Source organism: Scyliorhinus canicula, chromosome 9 (assembly GCF_902713615.1).
Source record: "Scyliorhinus canicula chromosome 9, sScyCan1.1, whole genome shotgun sequence".
Classification (NCBI taxonomy): domain Eukaryota; kingdom Metazoa; phylum Chordata; class Chondrichthyes; order Carcharhiniformes; family Scyliorhinidae; genus Scyliorhinus; species Scyliorhinus canicula.
This window is the reverse complement of record NC_052154.1, coordinates 4,161,963-4,175,187: the sequence shown is the minus strand read 5'-3', so window position 1 is coordinate 4,175,187 and position 13,225 is coordinate 4,161,963. Positions and strand designations below refer to the sequence as shown.

The following is a 13,225-nucleotide window of genomic DNA, read 5'->3' as shown; positions in this document are numbered from 1 at the left end:
TTGAAACAAACCTGTTGGACTTTAACCTGGAGTTGTAAGACTTCTTACTTAATTTTGGAAGAAAGGAAATCATTTCTATTTATACAGCACCTTTCATAAAAATCCAACTGTTTCAGTAATGTCCCTTAGGGAAGGAAACCCGCAGGGTCGGAGAATCGCCCGGGGCTGGCGAAAATCCCGTCCCCGCCGTGGAAGAAATTCTCCGCCACCCGGGAATTGGCAGGGGCGGGAATCATGCCTCGCCGATCGGCGTGCCCCCTGCGGCGATTCTCCGGCCCACCGCTGAGAGGCCTCTCCCGCCGCCGTGGTTTCAACCACCTCTGGTGGCGGCAGGATTGGCGGCACGAGTGGGCCCCCGGGGTCCTGGGGGGGGGGGGGCGCGCGGGGCGATCGGACCCCGAGGGAGGGGGTGCCCCCACGGTGGCCAGGCCCGCGATTGGGGCCCACCGATCAGCGGGCGGGCCAGTGCCGTGGGGGCACTCTTTTTCTTCCGCCGCCGCCACGGCCTCCACCATGGCGGAAGGGAATCCCCCAGCGCGCATGCGCCGGTGATGACATCAGCAGCAACTGACGCACCGGCGCATGCGCGAACCGGCGAAGGCCTTTCGGCCAGCCCCGGCGCCGGCCGGCCGGCGTCAAAGGCCGTTGCCGCTGGGTTTGGCGCCAGTCGGCGTGGGCCTAGCCCCCAAAGGCGCGGAGAATTCCACACCTTCGGGGAGGCCCGACGCTGGAGTGGTTGGCGCCACTCCGCTACGCCGGGACCCCCCGCCCCGCCGGGTAGGGGAGAATCCCGGCCCTGACTTCTTTACCCAGTCTGGCCTCCAGACCAACATTAATGGGGTTAATTCTTAACTGACCCCTGAAGTAATTTAGGAAAGCACCCAGTTGTACTCTGGATAAAAGCTGGAATCTGAAAGGAACAAGAAAATGCTGGAAAATCTCAGCCAGTCTGTAGGGAGAGAAAAGAGCTAACGTTTCGAGTCCAATGACTCTTTGTCAAAGCTGGCAGCTTTACCTGTGCTTGGCTGTGTTTCCTGAGACTGGGACAAGCCAGCAGTTATATCCAGGTGAGGGGGGTAGCAGGAGCCAGAAGGTGGTCAAACTAGTGGTCTGTGATCGGTTAACACCCCCCCCCCCCCCCCCACACTGCCATTTTCCCTGTCGGACCTCCTAAATCTCCCACCTACCCCCAAAACTCTGAACACCTTCAGGAGTACAAGAAAATCTATCCCGTGAAAGAAAAAATAAATATTTTGAAAAGAAATATTTTGACTGACAAGAAAGAGCAAGGTCAGGGAAATTTTCAATTAATCAGTTGGGGCAGCACGGTGGTACAGTGGTTAGCACTGCTGCCTCACGGCGCCGAGGTCCCAGGTTCGATCCCGGCTCTGGGTCACTGTCCGTGTGGAGTTTGCACATTCTCCCCGTGTCTGCGTGGGTTTCGCCCCCACAACCCAAAGATGTGCAGGCTAGGTGGATTGAACACGCTAAATTGCCCCTTAAGTGGGAAAAATGAATTGGGTACTCTAAATTTATTTTAAAAATAAAAATAAATAAATAAATTTCAATTAATCAAAAATAAAACCAGAAAATGCCAGAAACCTTCAGCACATCTGGTAGCTATGGAGAAAAACAAATGTGTCTGGTCTGTGACCTTGCATCAGAACAATAATCAAAAGCTTTGTCTCTCTCTCTCTCTCTTGTCCGCTCACCAAGGTGTCTGCAGAAGATAAGGAACCGTCCAGCTCCGTTCTCTGTGCCAGCCAGTGAGGACTGTTTGTATCTCAGTGTCTACACTCCAGCCCATCCTCAGTATCCAAACAACTCCATACCAGTAAGTCAACATTTACTTGGGCCAAACCAGGACAGATTTTAACCCCTGTCCCTCTGTCCATTCCGAATGACGGTGGGATGGTGGACGGCTAAAATGGAGGAGATGGGGAGAAGTGGCATCGCATTCCTGACACCGTTCTGCTAAAGGAATAACTATGTGCATTCTTACTCACCATTTACTCTTCAACAAAAATAATCTTTATTTGTGTATGCAATGAAGTTACTGTGAAAAGCCCCCAGTCGCCACATTCCGGCGCCTGTTCGGGTACACAGAGGGAGAATTCAGAATGTCCAATTCACCGAACAGCACGTCTTTCGGGGCTTGTGGGAGGAAACCGGAGCACCCGGAGGAAACCCACGCAGGCACGGGGGAGAACGTGCAGACTCCGCACAGACAGCGACCCAAGTCGGGAATCGAACCTGGGACCCTGGCGCTGTGAAGCAGCAGTGCTGACCACTGTGCAACAACAGGGTTCGCAACATTTAATGAGACGACCATTTAAGACCAGCCTTCTGGTCACAAGCTTGGTGGGAAGATGAGAAGAAATAATTTTACACAGCGAGTTGTTGTGATCTAGAATGCGCTGCCTGAGCAGGCAGTTGGAGCAGATTCAATAATAACCTTCAAAATGGAATTGAACGTGTGTGAGAAACTGTAGTTGGAGAAGAAGGAGAAATTAGACTAATTGGCTCATTCAAACAACTAGCACACCCTTATAGATCATAGAATTTACAGTGCAGAAGGAGGCCATTCGGCCCATCGAGTCTGCACTGGCTCTTGAAAAGAGCACCCTACCCAAGGTCAACACCTCCCGCTATCCCAATAACCCAGTAACCCCACCCAACACTAAGGGCAATTTTGGACACTAAGGGCAATTTACCGTGGCCAGTCCACCTAACCTGCACATCTTTGGACTGTGGGAGGAACCCAGAGCACCCGGAGGAAACCCACACAGACACGGGGAGGATGTGCAGACTCCGCACAGACAGTGACCCGAGGCCGGAATTGAACCTGGGACCCTGGAGCTGTGAAGCCATTGTGCTATCCACAATGCTACCGTGCTGCCCTGTCCTTATGGATCAAATGGCCTTCTTCCGAGCTTCATAATTTTATGATTTACTGGGAAACTACACGTGCATCAGCCGAGGGTATCAGTCCCACACTGACTGCCTGGAAGGTTCTGAATGAAAGACTAAAGATCTGTAGAGGGACAGGTAGTATTGAGGAAGCAAGGGGGCTGCAGAAGGACTTGGACAGGCTGGGGGAGTGGGCAATAAAGTTGCAGATGGAATACAATGTGGAAAAGTGTGAGGTTATGCACTTCGGAAGGAGGAATGGAGGCATAGACTATTTTCTAAATGGGAAGGCGCTTAGGAAATCAGAAGCACAAAGGGACTTGGGAGTCCTTGTTCACGATCTCTTAAGGTTAACGCGCAGGTTAAATCGGCTGTTAGGAAGGCAAATGCAATGTTAGCATTCATGTCGAGAGGGTTAGAATACAAGAGCAGGGATGGACATCTGAAGCTATATAAGCCTCTGGTCAGACCCCATTTGGAGTACTGTGAGCAATTTTGGGCCCCACATCTATGGAAGGATGTGCTGGCCTTGGAAAGGGTCCAGAGGAGGTTCACAAGAATGATCCCCGGAATGAAGAGCTTGTCGTATGAGGAACGGTTGAGGGCTCTGGGTCTGTACTCGTTGGAATTTAGAAAGATGAGGGGGGATCTTATTGAAACTTACAGGATACTGCGAGGCCTGGATCGAGTGGATGTGGAGAGGATGTTTCCACTTGTAGGAAAAACTGGAACCAGAGGGCACAATCTCAGACTAAAGGGATGATCCTTTAAAACAGAGATGAGGAGGAATTTCTTCAACCAGAGGGTGGTGAATCTGTGGAACTCTTTGCCGCAGAAGGCTGTGGAGGCCAAATCACTGAGTGTCTTTAAGACAGAGATAGATAGGTTCTTGATTAATAAAGAGGTCAGGGGTTACGGGGAGTAAGCAGGAGAATGGGAATGGGAAACATAGTCAGCCATAATTGAATGGTGGAGCAGACTCAATGGGCCGAGTGGCCTAATTCTGCTCCTATGTCTTATGGTCTTAACATCCAATATCATTTCCAAAGATGGCTCAGAACTTGGGTTGGGGTTATGGAAGGGTGAGAGCTTGGTCCAAAACATTCAGTTAAATTAAAGAAAAGAAGTACTTTCCCTCTGTTTTCCGAGTTTATCTTTAATTTTCTTGGAGAAACTTTCTGCCCGTATATCAAACCGTGACGTGTTTCCCTCCAACTGCCTCCAGGTGATGGTTTGGATTCATGGAGGAGCTTTCATTCTGGGGAGTAGCTCTGTTTTTCACGGGACAGCCCTGGCTGGCTACGGGAATGTGGTCGTTGTGGTGATTCAATACAGGATCAGTGTTGCCGGGTTCCTGAGGTAAGTGTGAATTTCAAATCACCTGAAATTCTACCGTCCAAATCAAGTCCCCTTCACCTCTCAGCCCTGTGCCCGCTGACCTACTCCACCTCCCAGTCAATGCCTTGATTTTGAAATTCCGACCCTTGTTGTTACATCCCTCCCTCTCCTTGATTGTCCCTCCCTATTTCTTCCACCTCCTCCAGTTCGGACCAAGATTCATCTTATCTGCTCATGGGGCTCAGTGTTGTTTGTTAATGTTCCTGTGACGGACCTTGAGATGTTTTGTTACGTTAAAGGCGCTGAATAAATACAATTTGTTGTCATATTTGTTGATGAAGAATCGCCAGTGTTCAGACGGGGAGGTGTGACAGGAGAGAGACTCGTAGATTCTCTCTATTCCGTTTATTGCTTTTTCGCTTGAGTTAACCAGAAACTCTTACCTCTTTGTTCTGTGTGAATTTATATCCTTTTCAATCTCTGTGACACTTTCTAATCCCCGCTGACTCTCTCTCTCTCTCTTTCTCACTCTGTCTACCTCTCATTCGCCATCGCTCCTTTCTCACTTCACGTGTATCTCTCTCTCAAACTCTCTTTTTCTGTCTCGCTCTGTCTGTAACTTTTTTGTCGCTCTCATTTTTTTTCTAATTTTCCTTTGTCACACTCTATCTTTCCTGACTCTTCCTCTCTCTTTGTGCCGCACTCTCGTTCACTCTCTCTCTCTCTCTCTTCCTTTCTTTCTCTTTGACATTGACTTCCAGCGCTCTTTGTTTGGCAAAAGACACAGGGGGCGTGTCCCAGTTGCAGGTCGGCATTGCCGAAGCATTGCAGAATACGGCCCAATCAGTGAGGAGTATAGCCAAAGGCAACGACAACTTGGTGCGGACCATGGGGAGCCGCCACAGTTGGCAGAGCCAGATGATGCAGGGGTAGCTGCCCCTCCGTCCCGCGTAAACCCCAGGGCCTCATGGGCACCAAGCGGGAGGAGGAGCTGGGTGCCAACCCAGACCCATTCCATGGAGTGGGGGTGGAGGCCGCCAGCTCTCCCGAGTTCCACCCCTCTGATGAGGCCGTGTCTGGAGGTTGGCACACGGGACAGGGCTGTGCCATGAACAACTGTACCTGGGCCCTCTGGCCTCAGAACCCCCAGAGGACACCCTCCAGGGGCCTTGAAGGCCATGGGATGTGGTGAGCAGCTGGCTGCCTCCACCTCAGATCTGCATCCTGGGGACACACCTGGACGTAGTGGTGGAGCTCGGAGGGTTACGCACATTGAGGATTACTGAGGGCACCGGGGGAGGGTTTAGAGGGCCGGGGGGGTAGGTAGGGGGATGGGGATTGAGGGGGTAGTGGGGAGAGTGGGGTGGCATCATCGGGAGAGTGGGGCATTGCTGGACACCTGTTACACATTGAAAACCTTCACCACAATTAGTATGACGACTCTGTCACTTTCTTCCACAATGCGGCCTGACCTTCGAACCCTTGACCCAGCGCTCCAGGCATCTCCCCTTTCCCCATGGCACTCACCCACCCTCCGTCATGGTCACGTCACCGGAGCTGTGTCCCATGCCCTGGGTGTTTGGATGTTGGCTGCTGTGGTATTGCCTCCCGCAGTGTTCAGGCACAGAGTCAGGGCCGGCTCAAGGCACCGGCAATTCGGGCTGTCGCCCGGGGCGCCATGTGCTAGGGGGCGCCAGACTCGGGTCCTGCGCATGCGCAGTTGCGCCGGCGCCAACCAGCGCATGCGCGGTGGCCGCACTCCCCCAGGGTGGCCGCACTCCCCCAGGGAGGCCGCACTCCCCCAGGGCGGCCCCCCCCCCGGTCCGTCCCCTCGGCCCGCCCCCCCGCTCGGTCCGCTCCCCCGCTCGCCCGCTCGGTCCGCTCCCCCCCCCCCCGCCTCGGGTCCGTCCCCCCGCCCCCCCCCTCGGGTCCGCCCGCCCCGCCCCCCCCCTCGGGTCCGCCCGCCCCGCCCACCCTCGGGTCCGCCCGCCCCACCCCCCCCTCGGGTCCGCCCGCCCCGCCCCTTCCTCGGGTCCGCCCGCCCCGCCCCCCCCTCGGGTCCGCCCCCCCCGCCCCGCCCCCCCCTCGGGTCCGCTCCCCCCGGGTCCTCCCCCCCTCTCGGCCCCGCCCCACCTCGGCCCCGCCCCCCTCTCGGCCCCCCTCGGCCCCGCCCAGCTCTCGCCCCCCCCCCCCCCCCCCAAGGGCGCCGAAGTTCAGCTTGCCCGGGGCGCCAGCAACCCTAGGGCCGGCGCTGCACAGAGTTGATGCATCAAGGTGTGATTGGGCTGCTAGGCAATGACTCCCACAGACGACATGGCCCGCCCACCCCCGGGAATCCACTTGGGTTGTTTGAAGTGCTCATTTAACCATGATTGCCAATTCCCTATCAGCGATAGCCGTCAGCCGCATGGTCAGAGGCCTCGGCTGTCAGTGGAGGTTACGGGTGGTCGGTGGGGCAGACGGGCAGGGGCTAGGGGTGCCCCTGGAATAGGTACACATGACCCACGGGTTGGCATGGTGCCCCACAGCGCCTCCCCCTGTCCCCTTCGCATTGTGGCCCACCCCTGAGGAGGGTCCCCCACCCCAGCTGAGGGTCCCCCACCCCCTGCCGAGCACTGGGGGTGGGGGGGGTGGGGGGGAGGGGGGGGGGGCAGGCCCAGTACCCGCAGGCTCTGCCTGTGAGCACAGATGGCTACTCACCTCCCCGGCTCCCCGTAGAAGCCCTTCCGCCAGATTCACGTGTTTCAAAAGGAGTACTAATCGGCCCCAGTGTGACCACTTGCTGGTGAATGATGGGAGGCCACTGGATATGGGGTGGCTGCCGTTAATTCTATGGAGATGGGGCTCCGGCGAGATCCCGTTTTTGCCTCCGGGAACGGGCCGATTGCATCGTGAGCTGTTTGGCACCTGCCGTGGTTCTCGTTTTCGGTGCCTCCCGCTATTCACCGGCCTCGTTTTGCTCGAGCGAGATGCTGCTAACCCTCTTGAAATTCTTCGGAGACTGTGGACCCCCAGTTCTCTATGATATAAACTCAGCCCCACACAGGAACATGTCCCTGGTGATGGAAGCAGAGAGTCAGAATCCGCAGTGCCAGATTATCGTGCAGGTGAACAAAGAATAAAGAGATTAAAGAACAATACAGCACAGGAACAGGCCCTCCGGCCCTCCAAGCCTGCGCTGACCATGGTACCTGCCTAAACTAAAACCATCTGCACTTACGGAGTCTATAACCTTCCATTCCCACCTTATTCATATATTTGTCTAGATGCCCCTTAAATGCCGCTATCGTACCTGCTCCCACCACCTCCCCAGGCAGTGTGTTCCATATATTTACCACCCTCTGCGTAAAAAACTTGCCTCGCACATCTGATCTAAACTTTCCCCACGCACTTTAAACCTATGTCCCCTAGTACTTGACTCTCCTACCCTAGGAAAGAGCATCTGACTATCCACCCTGTCCATGCCCCTCATAACCTTGCGGACCTCTATCAGGTCGCCCCTCAACCTCCGTCATCCCAGTGAGAACAGACCGGGTTTATCTAACCTCTCCTCACAGCTAATGCCCTCCAGTCCAGGCAACATCCTGGTAAACCGCTTCTGCACCCTCTCCAAAGCCTCCACACCCTTCTGGTAGTGTGGCAACCAGAATTGTAGTTAACAAGCAAAAGCCGGGAGTTAAGGATTAAGCATTTTCTTACATTGTTTTATTTTCTTGTTGTGCCACAGCACAGGGGACAGCTGTGCCCAAGGAAATTTCGGATTCCTGGATCAGTTGGCAGCATTAAAATGGGTGCAGAGGAATATCGCCCAGTTTGGTGGAAACCCAGGAATGGTCACTTTGTTTGGAGAGTCTGTTGGAGGACTCAGCGTCTCACTCCATGTATGGTGGTAATTTACAGAATCATAGAATTTACAGTGCAGAAGGAGGCCTTTCGGCCCATCGAGTCTGCACCGGCCCTTGGAAGGAGCATCCTACCCAAGCCCACACCTCCACCCTATCCCTGTAACCCAGTAAACCCATCTAACCTTTTGGGGATGAAGGGGCAATTTAGCATGGCCAATCCACCTAACCTGCACATCTTTGGACCGTGGGAGGAAACCGGAGCACCCGGAGGAAACCCACGCACACACGGGGAGAACGTGCAGACTCCACACAGTCACCCGAGGCTGGAATTGACCCCAGGTCCCTGGAGCTGTGAGGCAGCAGTGCTAACCACTGTGCCACCCTTCTTGGCTCCCTTCTCTTCTCTCTCCAGTTATTTGCTGTCCGCAGTAAACCAGTGGAAGTAGAACTTTGTAAGTTGAATCAATTCACTAGAAAAACAGGAACCAGGAACTGTGAGAGACTCTGATCCAGGCGCTCATTGAGTGATGGGTACCTGAGAAAATTCAGCTTTGAAAACCCATGTGATCGCTCCTGTGGGACAACCACACACTCCCTGGCCAGTGACACTCACCCACGTTCCCTATCTACCCCTCCATGGCCTCAGTGTGTCCTCTCACACTCCCTGCATCAGATTCCCCATCCTATTGGCATCCAACTCACATCCCAAACCAAGGGTGGCACAGTGGTTAGCACTGCTGCTCACAGCACCAGGGACCTGGGCTTCGTTCCGACCTCGGGTGACTGTGCGGAGTCTGCAGGTTCTCCTGATATCTGGGTGGGTTTCCGCCGGGCGCTCCGGTTTCCCACCACAGTCCAAAGATGTGAGGTTAGGTGGGTTGCCCCTTCGTGTCCAAAGGTTAGACAGCGGCACAGAGATAGGGCGGGAGCGTGTCCCTAGGTAGGGTGCTCTTTCGGAGATTCGGTGCAGACTCGATGGGCCGAATGGGATTCCATGATTCCTTCATCCTGCCTCTATTGTATTCCTCGGTTTTCATCCCACCCAGTGTCCTGCCCATATCACACCCCTGTCCTGACCCAGGAACTCACCAAGGTGAACCAGCTATTTTACTAAATTTGTTCTTGGGATGTGGGCCTCGCTGGGTCAGCATATCTTGCCCACCCCTAATTGCCCTGGAATGGAGCCATTTCGGGGGGGGGGGGGGGGGGGGTGCATTTCAGAGTCAATCCCGTCACTGTGTGGGCCTGGAGTCACATATAGGCCAGACTGGGTAAGGATGGCAGATTGCAGCTCCTGAAGGAGTGAGTCAGCGAGGTTTTTACAACAATCGGCAATGGTTTCATGGTCATCATTAGAATTTAATTCCAGATATTTAATGGATTCAATTTCCACCACCTGCTATGCTGGGATTCGAACCCAGGACCGCAGAGCATTACCCTGAGTCTCTGGATTACTAGTCCACCACTACGCCACCGTCTCCCCCCGTTCCCATTCCCAACGTTCATTCCCATTACCTGTAGCAACATTCCCAAGGATAATTGGGCACTGCATCAGATGAGTTAAGAGCAAGCTGACCAGAAAACAAATTCTCTCCAGAAACTTAATCTGAATCTGCCTTCTCACACTCTAATTCACCTTTTGCACTGTTGTATTCCAGACATTATCTCCACTGTCCGTTGGTCTATTCCACAAGGCCATTCTGCAAAGTGGGAGCGCTCTGATGCCTGGATTGTTGCCTCCATTGCCAACACAGTTGGCTCACGTGAGTGTGTGCAGACCCAAATGGGAGGGGCATTTAATGAGGACCTCACCTTGTGGTGGTTCAAGCATTGCCCTTTCACCTTACAAACCTCAGGTCAAATCCAATTGAGTATGCTCAGTGCAGGATCTGTTCAACGTGCTTATTGGGAGTGCTGTGTCCTGTCAGAAATATTCCGCAGGATCCTCTATTGATGGGATTCTCCCTTCTCGCAGACGGCTAATGGGGTTTCCCATTGTGCCCCGCCCCCCCAACACCGTAGGGAAACCCACGGGCATGGGTGCGCTGCCGCTGTCAGGATCCTGCAGAACATTCCTGACAGCACAGCATTCCCTCAGTACTCATGGAGTGTCAGCCTGGAGGATGTGGAGGCTTTAGAGAGGGGGCAGAAGAAATTTACCAGGATGTTGCCTGGTATGGAGGGCATTAGCTATGAGGAGCGGTTGAATAAACTAGGTTAGTTCTCACTGGAACGATGGAGGTTGAGGGGCGACCTGATGGAGGTCTACAAAATTATGAGGGGGCTAGACAGAGTGGATAGTCAGAGGCTTTTTCCCAGGGTAGAGGGGTCAATTACTAGGGGGCATAGGTTTAAAGTGCGAGGGGCAAGGTTTAGAGGAGATGTATGAGGCACGTTTTTTACACAGAGGGTAGTGGGTGCCTGGAACTCGCTGCCGGAGGAGGTGGTGGAAGCAGGGACGATAGTGATGTCAAAGGGGCTTCTTGACAAATACACAAATACATGAATAGGATGGGAATAGAGGGATACGGACCCCGGAAGTGTAGAATATTTTAGCTTAGACGGGCAGCATGGTGGGCGCAGGCTTGGAGGGCTGAAGGGCCTGTTCCTGTGCTGTACTTTTCTTGATGTGGAGATGCCGGCGTTGGACTGGGGTGAGCACAGTAAGAAGTCTTACAACACCAGGTTAAAGTCCAACAGGTTTGTTTCAAACACGAGCTTTCGGAGCACGGCTCCTTCTTCAGGTGAATGGAAAGTCTTGTTCCAGAAATGTTTATATAGACACAGTCAGAGATGCCCCGGAATGCGAGCACCTGCAGGCAATCAAATCATCAAAGATGCAGAGAGAGAGGTAACTCCAGGTTAAAGAGGTGTGAATTGTCCCAAGCCAGTTCAGTCGGTAGGCCTCTGCAAGTCCAGGCTTGTTGGTGGGGGCCGAATGTAATGCGACATGAATCCCAGATCCCGGTTGAGTCCGCATTCATGCGTGCGGAACTTAGCTATAAGTTTTTGCTCAGCAATTTTGCGTTGTCGCGTCTCCTGAAGGCCTCCTTGTAGAATGCTGACCCGGAGATCAGAGGCTGAATGTCCTTGACTGCTGAAGTGTTCCCCAACTGGAAGGGAACAGTCCTGCCTGTTGATAGTCGCACGATGCCCGTTTATTCGTTGTCGCAGTGTCTGCATGGTCTCGCCAATGTACCACGCTTCGGGACATCCTTTCCTGCAGCGTATGAGGTAGACTACATTGGTCGAGTCGCACGAGTATGCGCCGCGTACCTGGTGGGTGGTGTTTCCACGTGTAATGGTGGTGTCCATGTCGATGATCTGGCATGTCTTGCAGAGATTACCCTGGCAGGGTTTTGTGGTGTTGTGGTTGCTGTTCTGAAGGCTGGGTAATTTGCTGCAAACAATGGTTTGTTTGAGGTTGCGCGGTTGTTTGAAGGCCAGTAGTGGGGGTGTGGGGATGACCTTGGCAAGATGTCCATCCTCGCTGATGATGTGTTGGAGGCTGCGAAGAAGATGTCGTAGTTTCTCCGCCCCAGGAAAGTACTGGACGACGAAGGGTACTCTGTCAGTGGTGTCCCGTGTTTGTCTTCTGAGGAGGTCGGTGCGGTTTTTTGCTGTGGCGCGGTGGAACTGTCGATCAATGAGTCGAGCGCCATATCCCGTTCGTACGAGGGCATCTTTCAGCATCTGTAGGTGTCTGTTGCGCTCCTCCTTGTCTGAGCAGATCCTGTGTATACGGAGGGCTTGTCCATAGGGGATGGCTTCTTTAATGTGTTTCGGGTGAAAGCTGGAGAAGTGGAGCATCGTGAGATTATCTGTGGGCTTGCGGTAAAGCGAGGGGCTGAGGTGACCGTCCTTGATGGAGACGAGTGTGTCCAAGAATGGAACTGAATTTGGAGAATAGTCCATGGTGAGTTTGATGGTGGGATGGAACTTATTGATGTCATCGTGTAGTCGTTTCAGTGATGTCTCGCCGTGGGTCCAAAGGAAAAAAATGTCATCGATGTATCTGGTGTATAGCATCGGTTGAAAGTCCTGTGTGGTGAGGAAGTCCTGTTCAAACTTGTGCATGAAGATGTTGGCATATTGAGGTGCAAATTTGGTCCCCATGGCTGTTCCGTGCGTCTGGATGAAGAATTTGTTGTCGAAGGTGAAGACGTTGTGGTCTAGAATGAAACGGATGAGTTGCAGAATTGCGTCTGGAGATTGGCAGTTGTCGGTGTTGAGGACTGAGGCTGTTGCAGCAATGCCGTCGTCATGGGGGATGCTGGTGTAGAGTGCCGAGACATCCATTGTGACGAGGAATGTTCCTGGTTCAACTGGTCCATGGGTGCTGAGTTTCTGTAGGAAGTCCGTCGTGTCGCGACAGAAGCTGGGTGTACCTTGTACGATGGGTTTCAAGATGCCCTCGATGTGGCCAGAGAGGTTCTCACACAGGGTCCCATTGCCTGAAACGATAGGACGGCCTGGTGTGTTGGCCTTGTGTATTTTCGGGAGGCAGTAGAGATCTCCAATGCGGGGATTACGTGGGATGAGAGCACGTAGGGTGTTCTGAAGGTCTGGATCTAAGGTCTTGATCAGTCTGCTGAGTTGGCGGATGTGTTCCTTGGTTGGATCTGCGGGTAACTGCCTGTAGTGTTCCTGGTTGTCGAGTTGTCGGTATACTTCTTTGCAGTAGTCTGTTCTGTTCAGTATGACGGTGGCCCCTCCTTTGTCTGCTGGTTTGATGACGATGTTGCGGTTGGTCTTGAGAGTGCGGATGGCGTTGCGTTGTGCTTGGGTGACGTTAGAGGCTGCCTTGTGATTGCGAGTGATGAATCTGGCATTGACACGACTTCTGACGGCTTGAGCATACATGTCGAGTCTAGGGCAGCGGCCTTCCGGAGGGGTCCAATTTGACTCTTTCCTTTTCGGTCGCTGCACTGCAGATCTCGCGGTCTGCTGTTCCGGTTCATTGGTCGTGTCCCTGGGTTCGCTGTCGGCCTCTTGGGGTCTGTGGAAGAATTCCCGGAGCCTCATTCGCCTGATGAATTCCTCCGTATCTGCCGCGAGACTGATGGGGTCCATTTTGGTGGTGGTGCAGAAATTGAGCCCTCTGCTGAGGACTTCGATTTCGTCTGGTTGAA

The 13,225-nt window shown here is 53.6% G+C and overlaps 1 protein-coding gene across 2 annotated transcripts in view; it reads left to right on the top strand.

The window, feature by feature from the left end:
- Positions 1–13,225, top strand: part of LOC119971069 (fatty acyl-CoA hydrolase precursor, medium chain-like) — a 118,085-nt gene that overhangs the window by 63,196 nt on the left and 41,664 nt on the right. For both annotated transcript variants that reach the window (XM_038806211.1, XM_038806212.1), the window contains exons 13-16: positions 1,717–1,834; positions 4,136–4,269; positions 7,976–8,129; positions 9,752–9,856. In XM_038806211.1, coding sequence (XP_038662139.1) covers positions 1,717–1,834; positions 4,136–4,269; positions 7,976–8,129; positions 9,752–9,856 — 511 coding nt within the window. The remainder of the gene's footprint in view (positions 1–1,716; positions 1,835–4,135; positions 4,270–7,975; positions 8,130–9,751; positions 9,857–13,225) is intronic.